At 31.1% G+C, this 24,129-nt stretch overlaps 4 protein-coding genes across 7 annotated transcripts in view; 2 read left to right on the top strand and 2 right to left on the bottom strand.

Moving 5' to 3' along the window:
* The first annotated feature begins 121 nt into the window (after positions 1 to 121).
* LOC115880844 (YEATS domain-containing protein 4) lies at positions 122 to 1,157 on the top strand. Its single transcript, XM_030898155.1, has 4 exons — positions 122 to 282; positions 332 to 613; positions 722 to 911; positions 968 to 1,157. Exons 1-4 carry the CDS (start codon positions 235 to 237, stop codon positions 1,120 to 1,122), a joined length of 675 nt encoding a protein of 224 aa, XP_030754015.1. The 5' UTR covers positions 122 to 234; the 3' UTR covers positions 1,123 to 1,157.
* On the bottom strand, positions 1,148 to 12,228 carry LOC115880839 (coatomer subunit gamma). Its single transcript, XM_030898147.1, has 14 exons — positions 12,044 to 12,228; positions 11,864 to 11,994; positions 11,585 to 11,810; positions 11,363 to 11,531; positions 11,178 to 11,310; positions 6,377 to 6,591; positions 6,183 to 6,325; positions 5,273 to 5,630; positions 4,972 to 5,215; positions 4,703 to 4,919; positions 4,459 to 4,647; positions 2,122 to 2,304; positions 1,443 to 1,703; positions 1,148 to 1,390 (listed from the first exon to the last, which is right to left on the bottom strand). The coding sequence occupies exons 1-14, from the start codon at positions 12,081 to 12,083 to the stop codon at positions 1,260 to 1,262; spliced, it is 2,640 nt and encodes an 879-aa protein (XP_030754007.1). The 5' UTR covers positions 12,084 to 12,228; the 3' UTR covers positions 1,148 to 1,259.
* A 91-nt stretch (positions 12,229 to 12,319) lies between these two features.
* LOC115880842 (uncharacterized protein YJR142W) lies at positions 12,320 to 20,156 on the top strand. Its single transcript, XM_030898153.1, has 7 exons — positions 12,320 to 12,514; positions 12,651 to 12,748; positions 12,824 to 12,964; positions 13,024 to 13,201; positions 13,254 to 13,389; positions 13,450 to 13,679; positions 17,041 to 20,156. Exons 1-7 carry the CDS (start codon positions 12,436 to 12,438, stop codon positions 17,148 to 17,150), a joined length of 972 nt encoding a protein of 323 aa, XP_030754013.1. The 5' UTR covers positions 12,320 to 12,435; the 3' UTR covers positions 17,151 to 20,156.
* Positions 20,149 to 24,129, bottom strand: part of LOC115880840 (ileal sodium/bile acid cotransporter-like) — a 50,386-nt gene continuing 46,405 nt past the window's right edge. For all 4 annotated transcript variants that reach the window (XM_030898148.1, XM_030898149.1, XM_030898151.1 and 1 more), the window contains exon 8: positions 20,149 to 20,612. In XM_030898148.1, the coding sequence (XP_030754008.1) occupies positions 20,495 to 20,612 (118 nt within the window). In that variant the 3' untranslated portion in view covers positions 20,149 to 20,494. The remainder of the gene's footprint in view (positions 20,613 to 24,129) is intronic.

Raw genomic sequence — 24,129 nt, 5'->3', positions numbered from 1 at the left:
ATTAAATATATACGGCTGAGAACCGCAGTTCAAATTCCGCGTAATCAATGAATGCCAGATTAGCCCTACGATATATGACTCTAGCAGCAAAAAGGAGACAATTCAAAATTCAAAAGTAAAAAGAAGAAAAATTGTGGTTATAATTCCATTGTTTTGAATTTGGCTATTTAATAATGGAATATAATATTATTACTTTGTAATATTATGTTTCTTTAATTAAAAATATATGAAAGGATGAGCTTACCAACTGATTTTGGACCTGATTCTGGAGGCCGTATGAAGGTAAATTTTTTACTATTGTTTATTTATATCTAAAAAGAACCATTATTAGGGTGTTTGCATAGTGAAACCGATTGTTTACGGTAATATCGCGAGATATTTTGGCAAAAAACGAGAAGAAGATGGACATACCCACCAGTGGACAGTTTACGTAAAGCCTTATAATAATGAAGATATGTCTGCATATGTTAAAAAAGTGCATTTTAAACTACACGAAAGTTACACTAATCAGAATCGAATAGTAGTTAAACCGCCATATGAAATAAGTGAAACTGGATGGGGAGAGTTTGAGATTGTTATTAAAATACACTTTCATGATCCTAATGAGAGACCTGTAAGTTAGTTAATGCCATTATTATACCATTAATTTTATTATCATTATTTTTATTTTGATCCTTTAAAATAGTGTAGTTTTAATAACTCTAACAAGTATTTTCTATAGGTAACGATGTATCATATATTAAAGTTATTTCCTTCTGAAGGAACTCAAGATATAGGAATGGAACAAGGAAAAGGTTTGGTGCTAGAAAGTTATGATGAAATAGTTTTTCAGGACCCGACACAGTTGATGCATCATCTTTTAACAAATACCAAACAATTAACTTTAGGAAGATGGGAACATAACACCAACTGTAAGTTGTACAAATTAGTATTTCTATACAATATATTAATAGAGTTTTTCATTTAGTTGAAGAAAAAAAAGAAAAAACTTTGAAATCTATTTTGGATGCTAAACAAAAAGTAAGAACAGAGATTGCTGTATGTAAAAATAAACTAAAATTAGCCAAGGAGACCCTACAACAGTTCAAAGATGAAATTGCCAAATCTCAAGATAGCCAATGATTTTCATAGGTAGAATAAAAATAAGTTATAAATATGTAGGTATTTTATATGACTTCCTTTTGGTTAAGAAACATAAATTATTTAAATATAATTTTCTAAGTAATGAATTGTACAGTTAAAAATAGCATTAGCCTTCTTCATCCAACTACAGATGTAATAAGTTCAGCAATACTCTCATCTGTTGACCTTACAGTTAACTGCATAGTAACTCCATCAGCTAGAGCAAGTTTAGCTCTAACTAAAATATCTATACCGCCACGAAAAATACCTAAAACAAACTACAATAGTAGAATTCCTGTATTTTTCAATCCTAGATTTACCTGCGAGAAGTAAAGTATGTGTAGTTTTCCCCTTGGGTACTTTATCACTCCTTTCGGCAGGTTGTAATCCCAAAAATTTGATAATATTAATAACAGCTTCTTCTAAAGTGTTCATAGAACTTAATGAATATGTATCTTCCATTTCATAAAACGTTGATTCTGCTTCTTCCCAGGCCGATCCCCAATTTGCCCTACTGACTTTTTGTATTTGATCACCAAGAGTTATTTCTAAGTCTTCAAGCATGTACTCATCATCATATCCTAGTAAAAAAAAATTGTAAGAAAGCTAAAAATAGGTAAAGGTAAACATTATAAGCCCAGACATTTCACACTATTTTGACAATCTTTGCAAAGATTATTATAAATTGGGCTCCATTTAAAAAAAATCATCCTGATCCACTCACACTTTTTTGAGCCACCCTGTAGAAATTAAACTATTTTACTGAAATATATCCTAGTACATAGGTACTTTAGATAAAAAAAGCTTTAGGTTTGCATTTAAACAAAATTCCCAAGTTTTTTATTCTAGGAGCAACAGATCAGTACAGATGGCCAACATACTATTGCCGGACCCTGTATAGCATAATATATTATTGATTAAAGTTGAAAAACAATACAATTAAAGGTTTGGGTGTATAATATTTACACGTCCCTTGAAAATATATACAAACATAGTTACCTTCATCAATATCAGGCAAACCTGTAGCAGGATCACAATCTTTAACAACAAATTTTAAAACAGCACCAAAAGTGGCAATACTGTTTGGTAAATCTCCATCTGGAAATTTAACTATAACATATGCTGTTCCTGTTTCATTATATGGCAATTTTGGACAAGGTATATCACTTATTATTTCATACCCTAAAATGAATTTTGCTTCACAAATATATGTTACCCTTGTATATGAATTTTTAAAGTAGCTCAACCTAAGACGTTTATGGATGTAAAGCACCAGATGGCGGGGCGTATTTCACGGTCTTTTACTACAGAAAAATATTTTTGTTGCTCTGAATTTTGAAGCGACCAATAAAAACAGAGAAAATAAAAATCGATAATTTTCGGACTGTGCCAATTGGTTACTAATCGACCAGATACTTTTTGTCTATTAGATATGCTATAAAACCTGGTAATTATACAATTCGACCATTGTAAATACCCGACAAATTCCGCAAGGCCGACGAGGCGGATGCTTTTCACTGATAAGAAAGAAAATGTTTGTTTAGATAATTTTCGAGATATTTTTGCTTTTTGAATGCACACTTTTAAAGTATTTTATATTCTTTGTCCGCTTGATCTATTATACTGGTCGCACGTATCGAAGTTCTGTTTAAAAAATGTTCTTATTTCTTTGTAGTTGTAGTGGTTGTAGTGTAAAATTAGATTAATTTTATTAAGTTTAATTATAATGTTTAGTGTAGAATACCAGAAATAGTTTAGTAGTGTTCTTATAGTTTATTATTTTGTAGTCAAGTAGTAGGTGGAGGGATAATTTGGTTATTTTTTCTTTTTGTTTGATTAATTAGTAAGTTTGATAATTTTTTCAGTGTAGTATAATACAAGAAGTAGTTGTCTAGTGTTTTTATAAGAGATTATATTAGTTTATTTTGTAGATGAGTAGTAGGTGAAGGTATTTGGGTATTTTTTCTTTTTGTTTTTCTTCTAATTGTAGTAATTCTATAAAGTATTGTGATAGATACACTATATCTTCCTTCAACTTTGTTGAAAAGTGCGTTATCATTTTGGTTTTCTGGTAGTAGAATATACGAAAAAAAATCTGATCAAATTTATTTTAAATTAAATTAATCGAGTCTTACTAATCAAATTAATCTATTCAAATAATAATAATAGTTAGCTTCTAAATACTATACAGGGTGAGTTTCCTACGATGTTCTCTATGGATATCTCGGAAACTACTGGAGATAGAGAGTCGGTTAAATGGAGAAAGAATTGCAGTTTGTGGGGTCATAAATATGCGCCTTTCAGATTTTTCGGAGAGGTTCAAGGCTTACTAGATATTTCGAAAAAAAAACAAATTTTGTCTATTTTAAAACTTGTCTCTAATTCCATTATAAACTACCGTATGATCGAATAAAAACGGCGTCAACGATGGCTATGAGATGAAGATCGCTGTCATTTTATAAATAAAATTATATGGGAAATATCATCGATCGTCATTTCATAGCCATCGCTGACGCCGTTTTATTCGATTATACGGTATTTTAGACAAAAAGTTTGCAGATAAAAGTTGTAGATAATCACATACCTAATGAGTTTGTGTTTCTGTTTTTTTTCTAAAGCCTGTCATTTTTGACATATGACACAAACATTATGTTTTTTTTTAAATGGAAATCCTAGTTGGCCATGACTTAATAAAAAGCGCCATTCTTTAAGCTTTTCAGCGATATAGGTATAATATGTTTTTTTTCGAAAAATTACAAGTTATAGCCAATTCTTTTCTTTCTTGGCTAATTCCCATACCAATAATACCATGCCAATTAGTTGGCATCAAAAATGTACAAAATTTATGTTTTCAAAAAAAATATCGTAAAATTCGTAAAGCACTCAATTTAGAATAAAATAATCTAAGAAATGATTCTTTTATAAACCTGTGCATTAAATCAAATTAAAATAGGTATGTAACTTTTTTTTTAAATATTAATAACAGCAATTAGCATTATCATAAATTATAAATAATGTACCAACATATCGAAATAATAATTTCTTTGTTAATACGGTTTAGAATTCTTAAAATAACAGGCAAAAATAATCCACAATTTACAATAAAATAAAAGTTTCGTTTAAATTTCTTAATCAGCTGATCATTATTAAAGTTCGCAGAAACCCGGGCTATATTATTACATTACTCTGAGGAAAATAACGAAAATAATCGATTTTTTTGACTCCGCCCCGAAAGGTTCACGATTTGTCCTCCAGTTGGCAGCACATTTTGTCTAGTCGGTTAAACAACTTTAAGAATATATAAACAAGGATGTTACTAAAGAAATTATAGCTGACCTTCACTTGTATCTAATTGTACCCTAACATTTTCAAGCAATTGATCATTCAAAGTATTTAGACAGTCAAATTGTAATACCATATGGTGTGTGTAGCAATGTTTAACACATCTGACAACATACTCGGTTTCTGACTCGGTTAATTCAACAATTTCTGAACTTCTAAATAGAGGGCCAAGGATTTGGATGCCTAGAATAATGTATTAAATGAAAAAAGATGTCTACTAAAGACAATGAATAATTACCTGGAAGTGAATTAAGTTTTGTGGCAAAGTTTTCTTCTCTAGATGGAGTAATCTTTGCAGGACCAGAGCTAATTAACATGCCTTCCGTTTTTTGTTTTACTTCGTGATCATCCGGTTTACTAACTACACTTACTGGAATAGTTTTGATATCAAATGGCTGTTCAGTATTTGAGTTAGTGTATTCTTTAAGTGTCCTCTCTAAGGCAGGAACAGATACCTTAAAAATTAAAACTTCAGTAATAATTACATTTTTAGCCTACACTGAATACTTGTAGTGTTTCTAAGATATAATTGTTGTATAAGCTTTTATCTTGTCTATTCAAAATACTGCTATAATAAGTGGCACGATCTCGAACTTCATCGTCAGAATCCATTTGACACCGAGCAAGTAAAACTTGGATATTTTCCAACAGATCAGGACAAGAAGCTCCAAATTGAGCCATAGCTGACACAGCTGCAGCTCTGATTGAGGGACATTCCAAAATAACACGATTATAAATGAACCGTATGTATCTAAACATAAACCACAAAAGTTAGAGAAAATTAAAATAAAAACGACTGAAGTTATACCTCGATGGCTGTTTTGTTTTGGGACCTTCTTTTCCCAATAGATGTAAAATTCTGACAGCAAGCGATACGTGTTCACAATCCTCAATAAATTCACATAAGTGAGCAAGACCTGTTTCTTTTGCTTCTGGATTATCTTCTATAATGGTAATTATAGTGTCTGCAATAGAGGCTTTGTATTCCAGACCTCCCTCATCTCTTAGCATAGCAGATAAAAAGTTCATCAACACACTATGTTTTCTTGGGAATTTTAAAGCTAGGGCTCTAATAGCTTGCACTACTACAACTTTAAACTCATCACTTATTTCTGATACAAATGTCGCAATTTGTTTCATAAGACGGTCAACAGAAGACTCCGCACCTGAAACGTGAAGTTTATCAGATGAAAATACTCTTATATTTTTATACTAAGGACTGGCAAAGGTTAGTTTTGGGTCGAGATTAAAAAAACATGCCTAATGATTTTTTTTTATTTAAACATCTTGTAAAAGATCCGAAATTCAAAATAAAATAAAAATTCAATATCTAAAGTGGTTCTCGAGTTATCGCTTGTTTTTTAATTATGGCGATTACTGACGTTTTCTCGTTATAAAAAATTGGATACCCTAACGATATCCTTATAATTCCATTTCAGATGCTCAGAAACATATCTACTGAAAAATCATTAAAACTAGGTAAAAACCTAGTTATTTTTTCGAAAAATATGTGTGTTAAAAATAAGCGGTTTGCGATCGTGATTTTACTTTACTTGATAGAGAAGGGCGTACCGGAGAAATGTGGCAACCGCACACCGTCGCATTTCTCTCACTCTGACTTAATAAGATCCCTATGTGATTTACTTCCACACATGTAAATACCGACCTAAAAGTAAGAGTTGCCAGCACGGTATTTTATTTATGTTAAAAATTTCAACCTGTTTTTAACAGAGTTGTAATGGCAAGTGTTGCTATAGACCTATTTGAATCTGTTATTAAATTCTCCAAATCCAAATTACAAGCTGTAACAGCAGCTGGATGGGATATAGCAACTTGATTTAGTGTTCTTACTGCAGCAAACCTAAAAAACAAACATTCTAAACATGCCTATAATATTTATTCAAAACATTACCTTAGTGTAGGTTTAGGTGATCCACAAAATAGCTGTAAAACACTAATAGCCTGAGCTAATTCTCTGTTTGTGGTACGATTGAGATTTACAACAGCATATGCTGCTTCATAAACTACCATTTCTGATTTATGACGGAAACATGCCTCAATATAGTCAAAATATGGCGAATTACTATCAGCACCTTCCTCTTCTATCAATTTTGCTGCTATACGAATCTGCAAATCAGAGCATCATTACAATTAGTGCTATAAAAGAGAGAACTTTCTCATTCTTGACAAGGGAACAGGGAACAGGATTCAGGATCATTGTGCGAGAGCATTCCCTTATAAGAGCAGGTATGATCACAAATGAGCCTGTATAAGCAACTCTATGGTATAAGCACAAACAAGAACTTTCCTTATAGACATTTTTGACATTTTTTTTAAATGACTCTGTATTTTTGATAGCGATGGGAACTATCGAATGAATTAGACTATCGAATGGTTAATGAATGAATGATCTCAACTATCGAATGGTTTTATTCGAATAAAATAATTCATTCATTTGTATACTAAAGCATATGTGACAACCTCGCCGTGCGACTAAATGGTTATCGTTGAGCCACGACTATGGAATGCTTTTGATAAATGAAATTTAGTATTCGTTTGATTTTTGTATGCGTCAGTGCATTATTAGTTCTTCCAAATTTTTATAACTTCGCCGTATAAATACTGTGCTATTTTTGCGTTTATTAAAATAGTTAAAATACTAAAATAGTAGTTAATTTTGAATTTTATTTATTGACGATTGTGTGCAAATGTGTGGTCAAAATTTTTCCGAAAATTTGTGTAGTTTTCCATAGTCCGATCTTTCAATTATTTAATTTTATATGGTATATGGTCTATTTTTTAATGGGAAATTTTGAGAAGTAGCAATTTTTAAGAGAGATGAGATGAACTTACAATTAATTTTAAAAATACATATTTGTATTTTAGATGTTTTAATAATATGAATTAGTTGAACTTAATAATCATATTTAAGTAATGTGGTTAAGTAAATGGTTATCGAACTCAAACTATGGGGTGAGAAAATCAAAATGAAAAGTTTTACACGTGCCAATTTAAAAAAAAGTTAACGATGTTTGTATTTTGTTTATGCTAATTCTCTTGCATGTAGTTTTTTGCGAAGAAATATTTCATTTATTTTTTAAAGTAAATGCCAGTAAAAGTAAATATAATTTTAAATAGTAATATAAAGCACCTAATATAAATAATTTTGATTTCTAATTTTTTATTTATATTTTCCCTCCATTACACAGCATGCTTAGAAAATTAATAAATGTTTATATTTCATGATTTTAAAATTTGTTGTTAATATAACAAATTAGTTCTGTAATTATTACTATTTAATAAACCAACGTTGCCACACACAAAAAAAATAGAGACTATATTATTTTTAAATAGGATCTAATATAAATAATTTTGACATCTAATTTGTTGTTTATATTTTGCTACTACTTAAAAAAAATATTTATATTAAATGATTTTAAATTATGTTGTTAATAGGTATAACAAATTATTACTGTTATTATTATTTATTAAACCAGTCTTTGCTTAAAAACATTAAAAATCATTTTCCTCTACATCCAAAATAACAAGTATTATTGCAGTGTAACAACAGAATATTAATAAAAAAAATGCAGAATATATAGACATACTATCCCTAACTAACTAAAGCGAAACTTGCTAATATCAACTAATACCAAAATATGGCAACAGCGCCCTTCATAATGTATTTTCTGTGTAAATACTAGCACCTCAATAAAAAAAATAATGTGTCCTTATCTATATCTGACTCGGCAAAAAATCAAAGATGCCGGCTTCTTTCATAGCATTGCCACTGACCGCTGTCGGGTTTCTCGGAAAGAAACCTACGTCGCCGGGCGACAACTAAAATTCAGTTAATATTTTATTATAATCGATCCTGACGAATAAATGAATGAATTTTATAAATGAATGGTTTTTGCTGCCGAATTACTAGAATACAATATTTCAAGGCAGATGACGGATCTATTCGATAATTTTTATTCGAATAGTTTTTGAACGAATGTTTTCTTACTAACTATCGAATTATTCGAATGAATTGCAACTATCGAATGTTTCGATAGTATTCATTCGATAGTTCCCACTACTAATTTTTGAGTCTAAACAGCATTAGCTTTTTATAAAAAGAATTCGGCTATTTCCCAGCATACTATTATGCCTTCCTTTATTATACAGGATCCGGCGATAGCGCGTCGGGCATATATAGCTCCTAGAATAACCAACTTGAGAATTTTGTTTAAGTGCATACCGAAAGTATGTACGAGGATGTATTTTAGGAAAATATTTTAACTTCTATAGGGTGGCCCAAAAAAGTGTGAGTGGATCGGGATGATTTTTTTATAATGGAACACTCGTATATTATTGCATTTTTGGCTTCCTTTTTGAGTACTTTACAGACATAATCTTAAGATATCAGTAAATATATTTCGAGAATTTCAGAGATATTAATAAATAAAAAATATACAGGGTGGTCCGAACTGTATTCCGGAAACTTCGGCAGCATATTCTGCAGATAAAAATAAGTAAAAAAGGTCGTATAAATGTATGCCCTAAAATGCTTAGTTTCGGAAATACAGGGTGTAGAAGTTTCATTTTTATTTCGATTTTTTCCAAATGATTTATGATGTAACATCAATATTTGGATGAAAATTGGTGTCTGGGAGTTTTTTGACATGATAAATTTGATTTTGATGTCAATATAACTCCAGCTTGTAGAGGGCGCCACCTACATATTACTTGCATATGGTTTGAAGGATAATAATTTTTCGTCCGTACCTGTATAACACTACTGATTAAAAAAATATACATTTACGACTTTTTTTACGTAAAAAAGGTCTCTTGGTAAAATCCGCTACGAGTAATGGTTCTCGAGATATTTGGAATCTAAATTATCAATACACGTCATTATTGACAAGAACTGAACATGTTGACTAGATAGTTATTAGACTGAAATCATAAATTTAAAATATATATGTGTTCAACAGAAACTGTTTTATCATCATTTTTTCGCAGAAAAATTTATTTGTTTATTTTTTGTCAATAATGACAAGTATTGACTATTCCCATTCTAAATATCTGGAAAACGGTTGCTCGTAGCGATTTTTACTAAGAGATATTTTTTTCGTAAAAAATCACAGAAATGTATATTTTTTCACTCAGTAGTTTTATACATGTACGAATGAAAATTTATTACGCTTCAAAACAGTTAAAACACATGTAGGTGGCGCCCTCTACAAGTAGGAGTCATATTGACATCAAAATCAAATTTCTTATGTCAAAAAACACCCAGACACCAATTTTCATCCAAATATTGACGTCACTTCAGAAATTATTTGGACAAAATCGAAATAAAAATGAAACTTCGACACCCTGTATCTCCGAATCAAAGCATTTTAGGACATTCATTTATACGAACTTTTCTACTTATTTTTATCTGCAGAACATGCTGCTGAAGTTTCCGGAATACAATTCGGGCCACCCCCTGTATATTTTTCAACCTTATTCTTAATTTTTTAAGGAATATTTAGGAATGTTATAAATACACTGAGAACATTAGACGATCCGAAATCAAAACTACACGAGGTATTTACTTTAGATGGTCTATACGTACTTTTTTATAAATATTATAATCTTATATCATACAGGGTGTTCAAAATTCTACGCCAAACTTTCTAAAATATAAAATAATTTGTCTTTGTTTTTTTTAAACAGAATACCCTATATAATATTTTTTTGTTAGTTGGGGATTTTATAGCAGATACATGCCGTATTATTTCATATGGCTCTTTCAACGGTAAAATACGAGCGAAAAATCATTGGGTGGCTTTGATAAAAATTTACTGTGGAAAATGCCATATGAAATATAAAACCCCAAATATCTACGAAAGTCTATTCTAAATTCTAAACTAAATTTTCTATCGAAAAAATTATATACAGGGTGTTCCATTAAAAAAAATATATATATTTTAGAAAGTATGGCGTAGAATTTTGAACATCCTGTATGATTGACGATTACCATATTTATAGCAAAGTAAGTTCAGACCATCTAAAGTAGATACCTAATATAGTTTTGATTTCAGGACAATTCTTGTATTTTTAATAATTTTTTTAAAGCTGAAAAAAATATATTTTTTATTTATTTATTAATATCTCTGAAATTATCGAAATATATTTACTCATATCTTAGGATTATGTAAAGTGATCTGAAAGGAAGATAAAAATGCAATAATATACAGGGTCTTCCTTAAAATCATCCCGATACACTCACACTTTTTTGAGCCACCCTATAGAAGTTAAAATATTTTCCTGAACCTCACGAACTCTTCTCTCTTCATACTTTAGGCACAGAAGCTTTAAGTTTGCACTTAAACAAACTTGCCAAGTTTTTTATTCTAGAAGCTACAGATGTCTGACGCACTATTGCCAATCCCTGTATATATTTAGCTACTGATTTGCTATTTATATTTATTTGTTATGGATTTTTTCTTTTTGTTCTAAATGTTCTCAAAATTATAAATTTTCTTGAGAATAATAAGTAAAAACTAGAAAATTTAAACAGGAAAGCTTCATTTTCTCCACCTGCCTATTTTCTTCACACTAATTATAAATTCTCGATATTTGCTTGTTTATTCTCGCTCGTTCTGGGTGAAACTTCTCCAACAATAAAATCATGAGTATTTTACAAGATTAATCTAATAATATCACATAAATTCACTTACCAACATACAAACAGCATATGGTGATTTCGATGACATTGTTCTTGTTAATCTAGCGACCAATTTAGTTACTGCTAATCTGTCACTTTTTCTAATATGATATAAAAGACCCAAAGCATGAAATTGAACCATAATACTAGAAAAATATATAAATAATAGATATACAGTACAAAACATACAAATGTTACTTGTCACTATTAACAGCTTCTTGTGCTTCATTTACCCATCTTTTTACAACTTCTGGTGCAATTTTAGTCATATGAAGTGAACTAACTAAAGCTGCAGAACTCACAGCTGGATTGCGGTCCACAATTGCTTGTTTCATATACCTCTCTATGGCTTGTAACATAGTTGCATCTATTAATTTCAAGAATTAAGTTTAATGAAAACTATTAAAAGCTCTGTTTTACCAGTAATACTACAAAGTGCTCTAATAGCTGCTGCCCTGTATAGATCTTCTTTCCCTGTCATATCTTTTGTAAGACTAGATGTTACTATAATGACATCGTCAGCAATAGAGCTTAATTCTTTAATACCCAAATATACTAATCGTCTAAGTATAACATCTTTAGATTGAAATAGTTTTGTCATTGCAAAGAAGACGTCAGTGGCTTCCTTAGCACTTAATTGTTCACCCTAAATTAACATACGTTATGGATATATACAAACAGACCACAATTAATACTTGCTTGATTGAGCATGTACAGTAATTTTGTAAGAATAGGTGTGCATTTTCTTGGATTAACTGATGTTTCATTAAAAATGCGAGCTTCTTGTAAAACTATTGTTTTCTCAATGTTTTGAAATGGATTTCCACCACCTGAAAAATTTCATTATAGCTAAATCGAAAAAAGCCGTTGATGTTATACCATCTTCTTCCTCCTTCTTATCTCTTTTAAAACCACTCATTGTTTTAGAGATATAAATTAACTTTGAGGAGAGACTTAATGTAATATAATTAAAACAGAACACGAAATTCTACTCCACGTCACAAACAAATACGCTCACAAAATACGCTTGTCAGTTTTTGTTGTCATGTCACTTTTCACTTCATCCACTGTCACTGTCAAATTCTGACAGCAATTTAGTTAAAAAAATAAAAAAACTAGTGACACAATCAGCTGATAAAATTCAACTGTCAGTCATTAACTGTCATACGACGTCAGTAAAATTAAAACGTTAGGTGCGAGAGGTGCGCCCTGGTTCTACGGTCACGGTAGGGAATTAGTAGGAGCACTGAGGAGCACGTAAATAACGAAAAATGTCTGCGTCCACCGATGTTAAAGATATGTCGCGTCTTTTAAAACTTGCAAAGAAATTTAATTGCTTTTATGTGTCAGGTAAGTAAACCATTGCCAATAACGACTTAAAGGTGTATTATTTCAAATTTTAGCTTAAATGTTCCATAGTTTGCATAGAATGAAAAATATTGATTTATTACACCACCCATTTACAAATTCAAATATTATTTTTTAGGATTCAATTCCTCTGAATGTAAGCCTTTTATTGTCGAAGGTTATCAAGTTGGATTGATTAGGCCAGATGTCATGAAACAATTAATATATTTTCCAGAGGTAACTGGATTAATTCTCATTATTTTAAGAGGTATTGAGAAATTAATTTTTGTATAATACCTTTATTACTTTAAGGTCTTTCATATTACTGCTGGATGTGTGGAGTTGAATCCAGCTTTTAGGGATTATCAAGAAAGGAGTGTTAAAATTGATGAGGTATTAAGAGAATTTAGATGTAAGGATACTTTTGTTACTCTTAAAGGCTGGAGAGATGAGGTGAAGTAAAAAAATTACATAGTTAATTTGAAAATTAATTTCACATATTTAATTTCTAGTGTTTTGAGGTAAAAACAGGATTTAACACTCAGAGCCTTTTAAAAATGGATAGGTCAGCTACTTGTCTTTTTGGCATTCAAAATTATGGCATTTCAATTAATGGTTTTGTAAAACATCCTGAAAAAGGGCATTGTTTATGGTTTCAAAAGAGATCTAGTACCAAGCAAACATGGCCGGGTAAATTATGCAATGATATTTATTAGCCTTTAACATTATCATCTGGTTTTAGGTAAATGGGATAGCATGGTAAGTGGTGGTTTATCAGTTGGTCATGGTATTTTGGAAACGGCCAATAAAGAAGCTATGGAAGAAGCTTCAGTTCCTCCAATTTTGTTACAAAACCTAATTAATGTTGGATGTGTTTCGTAAGTAAATGACAACAAATATTTAATCATATAGTAATAAGTAAATCTTGTTATTTGAAGGTTCTATTTTGAATCAGAGAGGGGTTTGTTTCCAAATACTGAGTTTGTGTTTGACTTAGAATTACCAGTAGAATTTGTTCCTGAAAATGCTGATGGTGAAGTTGAAAGTTTTGAAATACTGCCAGTTTCAAAATGCATAGAAAAAATGTTGGCAGATGATTTTAAAACTACTAGTGCGCCTGTTGTTTTAGATTTTCTTATTAGGCATGGTGTTCTAACTGCCGAAAATGGTAAGTGTATTAAGTAATGACTAGTGACCATAAAGAGGCCCATATATTGTCAAATTAATTGCGCAATACATAACTTGCATTGTTTATTTGCATCATCTATAATTAAGTATTCTTCAAATTTTAATTAAAAATTGAATATTGTTTGACATGTTTTCAGTACCCTTCTATGGCCAAATCAAACCACAAACAAAACCAGACCCAACCAGTGGACAATTTTTTGAGTGATTTTAAAATTAAACATTTCTCTGTATACATTAGACATTAGGGTGTCCTTTATTTACAAAGTTGATCGTTTCTCTCACGGCGCCCTCTAAATTTTTAGTTTTTTTGTCTAAAAAAAAATAACAGACCATTGTAAACCCTTAATATTCACAATAAACCTTGCCCCAAAGACGATTCATTTCCCAATAATTTTTTTTTCTCTCGATTTTGTTCTCTGGCAGCCATTACAATTCCATATTCTTATACAGAATTGAATGCTCTACAAAAAAGGTCTCTTACAATTTTTCGATAACCTCCTGCTTCAAAAGTTATTCACGGTTAAAGTTAACCACTCGGTAAATTCCTAAATTTTTTTTTTCCATGATTCGAAAAAACAATTTTAAATCATGGAAAACAATTAAATGCATGACAGGTAGTTGATTCTAATACTTATTATTTTTGAGCTTGTATTCTTTTGCAGTACTTAACTAATTTTAAGTAAGTTCGGTAAATTTCTGTTATTTTCCTAAAAAGAAAATTCTATTGAGTTGACGATTTAAATTTATTTTTAGAAACATTCTTGCCAAGATACGGTTTTTTTCTACCCAAGGGCACTTCAATGCATGCATTTAGTATCTCGACTATAGTCACTTGCGTCTAGCCGGACCATGCAACTCTCCAACTTCCAACCCACAGTTTTAAGTGGTTTAAACCTCATTAGACTTGAACATTTCTTAATTCCCAACCTTAACATCATCAGAAAGGTATATTTTTACAGTATTAGATTACATTTTTCAAAAATAATGATAATTTTGTCAAAAAAGTTGAAGAATTTAGGAATTTACTGAGTGGATAACTTTAACCGTGAATAACTTTTGAAGGAGTAGGTTTATCGAAAAATTGTAAGAGACCTTTTTTGTAGAGCCTCCAATTCTGTACGAGAATATGTGAGAGAAATGATCAACTTTGTAAATGTAAATAACGGACACCCTAGTACACAGTCCATCTGTTTTTGATACATATCTTGATCATACAATAGTTTTATTTTTTTTCTCTGAAAAATGAATCCAGGAAAAAAACAAAAGGCATACATTTATTTTTAATTGTTTAAAATTATTGTAAAAAAAATATAACAATTAATTAAGCCAGTGAGGCACAATTTTTTTTGTCAAAAATATTGGTTGATGTGTCTTTCGGGACGCCACTGGACGTAATTACTTTAATCCATATATATTTAGTGATATGTATATTCTTTAATCTAAATAGAGTTAAATTAACCTCGTCTCAAGAAATCCCAACGGAAAGGGGAAAAAAATAGGAAACTAGAACTACACACGTAGGAAAAAAAAAACACCAGATTTCCAGAATGGCTTAGAGCCAGAGGATACTTGATTTTATACGAAAATAGCTCACACGTGTGGTGGCAATTCTCACAATTTGTGTCAGAGAATATTCACATTGTACTCGTTGGAATGCAGTACGGGTAGTTCCCTGATTTAAAACACTAACAACAAATCAATAAAGAAAAATTGACCAAAGTGTAAAGCGAAAAAATACGCAAAAAACTCCACCCGGGATTCTCTGGCTCAGTCCGACTGATCATGATTTTTCTTAGCTCAATATCTTTTTGGTCATGGCGAAGCGCGGGTACTCAAAAAACTAGCCTGGTCGACTAGCTGTCTAATAAATAGGCTGTGACACCACAGATTATAATCTTTGTTTTTTCTTTATTGTTTTTCGTGGTTCCAATTTTCGGAATCGGGCACTAGTTAGGTTACTAGTTTGCGCACATAGCACGCCCACTTATGGCCTCTAAAATTGTGCACAGCGCCTGACCGGCACAGTTATTAGAGAGATATCAACACCCGCTAATAACGCGGATCAATTACACCAAGCGCTCTTTCTAAATAACCTCTGATAACGTTTAAAACTTGCTTAAATGGGCATGTGCGGGTATTTGACAACGACAACCGGAGCCGGCCGGCGAGATCTTTTATTTTAGGTTATGTTTGAATTGTTTTGAATTATTGCTTTAGTTTTATTAGGTAATTTGATATTTAAGTAGCTGGAATTAATTTTAATTAAATAAATATGGCCCAAAATATGGATACCACCTCTTCCAATACTAAAGAACCTATAAAGAGTCTTAGGTTTACAGCAGATGACGACTTAGCCCTTCTAAGAGAATCTGTTGCTTGTTGCCCTAAACCCACTGGCAGACGCTGAACAATAAAGCACTGGAAATAAGCACTTTAGCCCTTTAGTTTTAAAATAAACAAAACAATTTCAAAGTTTTAAATTAAAATTAGGTTGTGAGGTGTTAAGTTTAAATACCGGACGCGACGCGATCAGAATTCTTTCCGATCCGATAACTATAAATGAAGAGAGTTAATACCACCTCACGTAAAGGAAATAACACCTGGCCTTATTAACGTCCATGCACGCTATTCGGTTTAGCGATATCTCTCTATTACGCTGTTTATTGTTATTTTACGCGAGTTTATTTTTGCGCATAGGAAATTTGACTCGTTTGCACATCGACATAAAAAACAATTTTCGTACCACGAATTAGGGACAAGATTTTTTTCTGTATACTTATAGGATACCTAATCTGTGGTGACACTGTCATACATAACGCAACGTTATGCCGGGTCACCAAGCAGACAAAAAAACAACGACAAGACAAAAACATTCATGTTTTACGACAAAATTGCGACAAATCCAATACATTTCTGCGACATTTTTGTTTCAAAATTCGGAGACTTTTCAATGTCCCGTCTTGAGTCGGTCCAAGTTGTCGGCGTAGTGTGGATGGCGTGTGCTGCCAACAGTAGGAGACCAGTGAAATCACACATGGTTAATAAAACTCATTCGCAACAGCTAAACTTTTGACTTTGTTGTACTTTTGTCCTTGTGGTGTGGACAATTTGTCTCAAGTTTGTCTTGTCAGAATTCCATATTTTTTATCGCAAGTTTGTCTTGTTTTTGTCTCAAAATCGTGTTCACTTTTTGTCGCCTTGGTCTGGACCCGGCATTACGTTAGTACGCACAGGTACCCAACGGCTTGACTTGCGCAATTTTTTTGACATTATATTGGTCCCTGAAGACTAGTTAAAATATTGATTTCAGAAAATTAACAATAAAATGATGATTTTTTTAGAACCGGGTTACTTAAATATTATAGAACTTTTACATGTACCTTTACAAACAATTTATGGAAGATATCATAATGAGGTCAGAGAGAATGGAATTGCTATAAATAGTGCTTAATTTAATTTTATCTGTAATCAGAAAAAAAGCAGTAATATATTAAACCAATTGCGAAAGTTTTGTATTTATAATACAAGTAATGCTTGGTTACATTTTAGGATTAACTTAAATTTGATTAGTAATAGTATGTATTTTAAACATTTATATATTTTGAGGAGTATAAACATTTTTAGATACTTTTTGTCGACAAAGATAGAGAACTGAATATTTTAATTTTATATACCTGTCTTTTTTTGTTTTTAAAACGTCAAATAGTTGAGCTGGATATTTTTTGAGTCATTTTTAAAAGCTTTAAAAATTTTTAAGTAGAAATGAATGTTTAATTCAAATGTAGTTAGATTTTTTACATAGTGTTAACTTATATTTATATACTGGTATCTAGCGTTTGATATTCATTTTTAAAAAGATAGGTAAAGATATACATTTTCTATATACAAAATAAATATACAGAGATATGTGGATTAAGTGCCAGTCTTAAATTTTTTTTGCCAGTTAAAATATTCTTATTTGAAATAATTTTGTTTTGATACCTTTAATGGAATTAAAAATATTTTTATGAATTTCGCTATACTTAAATTTTCTCGTTTTCTGTCTTCCAGATTATTTTAAATCTGTAACTGAATCATTTCTCCACTGTCGCTGGTAAACTGATGTACACTCAGCGGCACGAAAAATGGGCACCTTAAAACTTAAAATTTTGATGTATTTTAATGTTTTATATATTGTGTTCCAGAGTGCTAGTGGACCGATTTTGATGATTTTGTTAGCAATTTGTAGCTAAATTATTTCACTTTTTAATATCTCTTTCTAAATATTTTTTTTAGATAGATAAAATTTTTCGATAGATAAAAAAGACGTATGTACCTAGACGATAAAATTATTTTTAAATTCCTTGCTTTGTTAATATATTTCACAGGTTGTTTCAAACTTTCACCAAAATATCAACATTTTGTTTCCCCCGTATAATTGACAGATGACAACTTTAATTTTTAATTTCGAAAGAGATATTAAAAAGTCAAATAATTTAGCTACAAATTGCTTAAAAAATCATCAAAATCGTTCCACTAGAACACAATATATAAAACTTTAAAATTAATCAAAATTTTAGCCCTTTTTTTCGTGCCGGTAAGTGTATAGGTATATTATATCTGTGTATATTTATCTTTTTTGTTTGTGATATTTTTTTACTAATTCAAATTAGAAATGATATTAGCTGTTAACTTTATGCCGTGGTCGCACATAATGTGGCAGTTGGCGATCTCTGAGCGCTCGTCAACTATTGACCCTAGCAAATTATAGTTCGCCTTTTCATCCACACATGTGGGCATTGCCTAGTTTCGGTCGAAGAAGTGGAGAACATCGAACGTTTTAGTGTACATGATGTCTCATTTTCGTGTGTTGCAGGGTTTCTTGTTCGAGTGGAGCTACAGAGAGGCGAGTTCCACATCACTATGCTACTTTTTTATGAAACTAAAGTTGTCATACACAGTACTAACCTTCTTAGTTCCCGAATTACAGGGCGAAATCCAAAACGTTGCATTTTTCAATCTCCTTCGTATTTCGGTTATCTTATAACTTATCGAAAAGGTGAAAACCGAGTCCCATAGAGTTTTTCACGTAGAATTCAGTAGCATAAATACATTTTTGCTGTGAACTGTCATTCCTGAAATATGACTGTATATTTTTATTTTATTTGCCTTGAAAAGTCATGAACTTTCTAAAAAAATCTAAAAAACATACTCAATACTTATTTTCAAAAACATGATAAAAATGCATTATTTTGATTATTGACTATTCCAGGCTAGTTTCTGTGTGTAGAATTATTGCACAAGTGCATTAAAAATATCAGTATCTCTGATTGATAACGAGATATCTAAAAGCTGTACAAGTTTATTTTCAGTGCAATTTATTAAGATGGAACACGATGGGAAGCAAAATTATCTGGTTGAAATAAATGAAATAAAATTAAAATACCCTGAAACTATTCTTTATTATTATTTATTGATAATTATTTATTGATATCAAATTTTGATCTGTTCAAATATTGGTTCTCCTATTTATTTTATAGCAAAGGCGTAAATATGTTTTTAAAGGTCTACGTTTGGTAAACACACGTGCCAAATTTGAACAAGCCGATTTTGAGTAGTTTAAGAAAAACTCATGAAAAACTGCTTCTATTTTCAAATTAAAACTTAACTGGTTAACGCTCTCATAGGCATTTATTAATTTTTAATATAAAAATAGATGCAATCTTTCTTAAATTACACAAAATCGGCTCGTCCAAAATTGTTCAAATTTGGAATGTGTATTTACCATGCATAAACTTTTAAAGAGGCTTCTTCGCTGTAAAATCAATAGAGGAGCCAATATATTTGAACAATTCAAAGTTTGCATGGTATTTCGTATATTTCCAACGACGATGCTCCACCAGCCTATAAGTAAAATACTCTATGCGACTCAGTTTTTAACTTTTCGATCATTTTAAAGATAATCCAGATAGGTATGAAGGGGGTCAAAATATGCAATATTTTCAAATTCGCCCTGTATATCAGAATCCAAAGCGTGTAGCAATTTTAATTTCATAAAAAAGCAGTACAGTGATGTGAAAACCGCAACTTTGTATCTCTACTCATAAACGAGAAACCCCATAACAGAATCTCCAACACAGGAAATGGATAGCAATGATTCTGTGACAGTCAATCTACGCAAAAAATGCAACAATATAAATATCAGTCATTTACTTACGAGATGAAGCAATAAGTATATAATATATACAATAAAAAATCAACAATATGCTGTCAATAAGCCAACTATGAGTGCCGAATATGTGGATGACTTTACGAACAACAAGACGAGCGCTTGTCTTTGATGTGTACAAATCCTCGTTGGGAAATCGTCAACTGCCGCATATGCGCCCCCGACATTATAAAAATATAATCAACGAAATATGATATGCATTTACTGTATCATGAGTTGCTGTGAAATAAAATCAAATCAATTTTAAAATACCTTTTATTTCCTTGTATAAATACATATATTATTTTCTCTCCATATATATTACAATATAATATGGACTGTGGGTATACAGTAAAAAATATAATACCATTTTGTTTTATACTTATCTTTTTTTAACCAAAATAAAATAAATTAACATAAACAAAACAAAATTCTTAGTTCAGGAACTGTCGCTATAGTAGCAAAAATACAGATCAATATAACATTTTCAATAATTACCAACAATAAACAACTCAGAGTATCTGCTCACTTCTAATCAAATAATTATTCATATATAAAACAGAACATTTAACCTTATATTTACATATGTAGTATCTATATAAAACTGTTTAACTAAGACAGGCTACTGCACTGTCTTGTCTGGCGTGACTATGCCGATAGTTCTTGCTACTGGTGCTTTCTCTTTTACATAAATCGACTTCATCAGATTTTTTATATGGCCACCACCTGCAATAAAAATACTTTTTAGAACCGGAAAAATGACTGAAATTGTTACACATGTAAAATCTGTTCAGTCATCGTTGAACGTTACGTCATCATTATTTGTCAAATATGCGTGTTATATCAGTACATATCGTTTACAAAATTTTAAGTACGTTCTGAAGTAACTAAGCGAGTTCCGTTTTTATTTAAAATCACGTTAGGTCTTTATTTATTTTTATTGTCCTTAATTTTATAATTTTAGGCACATATTATACCAGTTTTTTCTAGGTGAATCGTACCTATTTGAGATTCTATAAAAACGTGCTCCGTCTGGCTCCGCTTCTGGTGGACGCTGCCTCAGTCAATTTATGGTGTCGGATTATTGCGATCCTGTCTGAGCCGCCTAGTGGCCTATCTTAATATTACAAAGCTTTGATACAGGACATCCAAAAATTATAAAGAAAACAATACCGGGTGCATCGTCGGACGGGACATAGGAAATCCCATGTAAATTTTAATGGGGTTAATTATTGGCTTCCCTAATTATTTTAGAGAATAATTCTATTTAGGTTTATTGAAGAGCACTAAAACACACATTCAAAATAATAACTTTAGATATTTTTGATTAGCTCGTTTACGAGTTATCGCCGATTTCTTTTTAATTATTTCTCCTTTCTTATGGCCCTGTATTTACTTATGACCACCAGTCAAGGTAAAAGATAAATGTCAAATGAATTTGTCATTTCAGAAATTTACCTATTTAGTGCTTTACACAAAACATCCCCCTTTAGAACTTTTTCTTTAATGGCCGTAAGTGGGAGTAAAAGACCAACCATCCGAACAAACACTAGAGGCGCCACCGGTCATCAAATGGTGTAAAAATTGCGAAAATTTAATCATCTAATTTTGACACAAGGGGTCGCGCTTAACTTTTTCAATTTTATTTCAATATTCATTGTTTTCAAACTATATTATTAGACTTTGTTGTATTTTGTGAGTGTATAAATGTTTTCTTAGTATAAAGTTGCATTATATTAATTTAAATTACTTATATTACATACGTATTTAAAATTCAAATATTATGACATATATGTCAGTTGCCGTCTAAAATGTCATCTTGATAACAAAAAGTTAGTGTTAAAATCATGTTAAAATATTAAAATTTACAAGTTATAATTAGATATTTTCATAATGGTACAGCGTAATGTTGATATGCAGGTCCAAAACAAAAAGTGCCGTTATATTTTTCAGTTTTCGTTGTCAGCCGCGGAAGTTTCAGTGATTTTAGTGTTGTCGGATATTTTTATTTGTGAAATAGAAATATTGCGTTTGGATTGCAAAACTAAAAGTGGAAGTTTTATTGCAATGTAAATAAGCGTTTGTCCATTTTATATTTAACTTTTTTCATACCTACGACAAATATATAGATATATTGAAATTTAACAATTCGTTTTATTTAAAGAATGTTAGAAAATAAGCCTGTAATCCTGTAATTGACATAATTGTAATGTAATATATTCCATTTAAATGTAATATTCCATTTAAATGTAATATATTACTTTACAATTAAAAAAATGTAAATTTAAAAAATATGTTAAAAATATATACAGGCATTAATTGAAATTTTTAGAGTGCGAACAAACACGAGAGGCGCTTTATTATTTACTTTCATTTCTTAACACGACAGATGAAGTTCTAAAGGGGGATGTTTTGTGGTGCTTTATTATTATTGAAAACTCATTCCTACATCGGAAATCTTAAAGATGTATTTATAAATACAAATTAATATGAATTAAAGTAATATAAAGTAATCAATTACAAGATTAATTATAGTATTATTACAATATTCAAACCAAACTTATTAATTTAGGTAGTATTAAATTGTTAGAACTTTAGGATTGAAGATGTTCAAATATTCCTCCATCGACTGCTAGACAATAACCCAGGCGATCATAAAATTCTCTTCTTACATTCGCTAGTTGGTAAACTGAAATTCTATTGCATTCGGCAGAAATAGCATTTTTTAACTCGTCTAGATTGGGGTATTTTTTATCCTTGTATATCTTGTTTTTTAAATGGCCCCAGAGAAAGAAATCATTTGGTGAAATATCAGGAGACCTTGCTGGCCAATTTACTGTATGATTTAGGCCAATAACGTTTCCGTTAAAACTATTGTCTAAATATTCCCAAACAGTTATGGTACTATGTGCCGGGCAGCCATCCATTTGGTACCAAACGTCCTGATTTTCCCTAGCGGCATCATATAAAGCAGGTAAAATATGATTTTCGAGTAGTTCCAAATAATATTCTGCATTTAAATTTCGCGTAAGAAATAATGGCCCGATAATATTGTGTCCGAATATCCCTGCCCAAACATTTACTTTCTGTGGATATTGCGACCTTGTTTCGACAAATCTGTGTTGGTTTTCTTTGTTCCAATATCGATAATTTTGAACATTGGGTTCATTATTTAAGGTAAACGTGCATTCGTCAGTGGAACATATGTTTTTTAAAAATTCCCTATCCGTGTTTGCTCTTTCCATCATATCAAAACAAAACGCCTGCCGCCGTATTTCGTCCCCATCTCGTAGCTCTTGGTGCTTTTTATATTTGAAGGAATAGTATTTATCTCGTTTCAAAATTCGAAACGCTGTAGTGTGATCTATTCCTATTTCATCCTCAAGTTTCCTTGTACTGATCTTTCCATCGTTCTCTTCCACGCACAATAAAACTTCCAAGTTGGTATAATTTCTTGCATCTTCTCTTTGTTCCTGCCTTGCTTCACCTCTGCAATTATTTATTAGGGTACCTTTGGTCTCAAATCTCTGGATATTCCTTGCGATTGTAGATTTTCCAGGTATCGGTCTATTCGGATACAGAGCAGCAAACATGTCCGACACCTTTTGATAACTTTTTCCTTGATAATACCATTTAATCATCAATACTTTTTCTCCGGTAGTGTAATTCATGGCTAATATTTTCGATGTAGGTATGAGTTTTTAATAATAATAATAAAGCACTAAATAGGTAAATTTCTGAAATGACAACTTCATTTGACAGTTATCTTTTACCTTGACTGGTGCTCATAAGTAAATACAGGGCCATAAGAAAGGAGAAATATTTAAAAAGAAATCGGCGATAACTCGTAAACGGGCTAATCAAAAGAATCTAAAGTTATTCTTTTGAATGTGGGTTTTAGTGCTCTTCAATAAACCTAAATGGAATTATTCTCTTAAATAATTAGGGAAGCCAATAATTGACCCCATTAAAATTTACATGGGATTTCCTATGTCACGCTCGCCGATGCAACACCCGGTATACTTCTGAATGATAGACAAATGTCCCTTGAGTAAGTCTTCAAGTAAGTCCTTTTTTCTATGTGTGTCGAAATCACATATTCTCGTTGATTGAAGAAATAAGATGCGCAAACTCATCGGTTATTTCGTGACACAAAACCTATCCGAGATGTAGCTGTCGTTACCATAAGCCTGTCTAAGATTTAGTTTAGCTCTGCGCCACTGCACGCTGGTCGTTTATAGCG

Source organism: Sitophilus oryzae, unplaced genomic scaffold (assembly GCF_002938485.1).
Source record: "Sitophilus oryzae breed Bouriz unplaced genomic scaffold, Soryzae_2.0 scaffold_165_pilon_pilon, whole genome shotgun sequence".
Lineage (NCBI taxonomy): Eukaryota > Metazoa > Arthropoda > Insecta > Coleoptera > Curculionidae > Sitophilus > Sitophilus oryzae.
Note: the sequence above shows the minus strand (reverse complement) of the source record. Positions and strands in the feature narration are given on the sequence as shown.

Bases quoted from the DNA above. Each gene is read 5' to 3' on its own strand.
- LOC115880844 (XM_030898155.1), top strand. From the start codon at position 235: ATGAGCTTACCAACTGATTTTGGACCTGATTCTGGAGGCCGTATGAAG. The intron at 614-721 runs GTAAGTTAGTTA...TATTTTCTATAG, and splicing joins ATGATCCTAATGAGAGACCT to GTAACGATGTATCATATATT. The intron at 912-967 runs GTAAGTTGTACA...TTTTTCATTTAG, and splicing joins ATGGGAACATAACACCAACT to TTGAAGAAAAAAAAGAAAAA.
- LOC115880839 (XM_030898147.1), bottom strand. From the start codon at position 12,083: ATGAGTGGTTTTAAAAGAGATAAGAAGGAGGAAGAAGATG. The intron at 11,311-11,362 runs GTAACATTTGTA...ATATTTTTCTAG, and splicing joins GAAGCTGTTAATAGTGACAA to TATTATGGTTCAATTTCATG. The intron at 5,216-5,272 runs GTATAACTTCAG...GTTTATGTTTAG, and splicing joins AAAACAAAACAGCCATCGAG to ATACATACGGTTCATTTATA.
- LOC115880842 (XM_030898153.1), top strand. From the start codon at position 12,436: ATGTCTGCGTCCACCGATGTTAAAGATATGTCGCGTCTTTTAAAACTT. The intron at 12,965-13,023 runs GTGAAGTAAAAA...TTTAATTTCTAG, and splicing joins TTAAAGGCTGGAGAGATGAG to TGTTTTGAGGTAAAAACAGG. The intron at 13,680-17,040 runs GTAAGTGTATTA...TGATTTTTTTAG, and splicing joins TGTTCTAACTGCCGAAAATG to AACCGGGTTACTTAAATATT.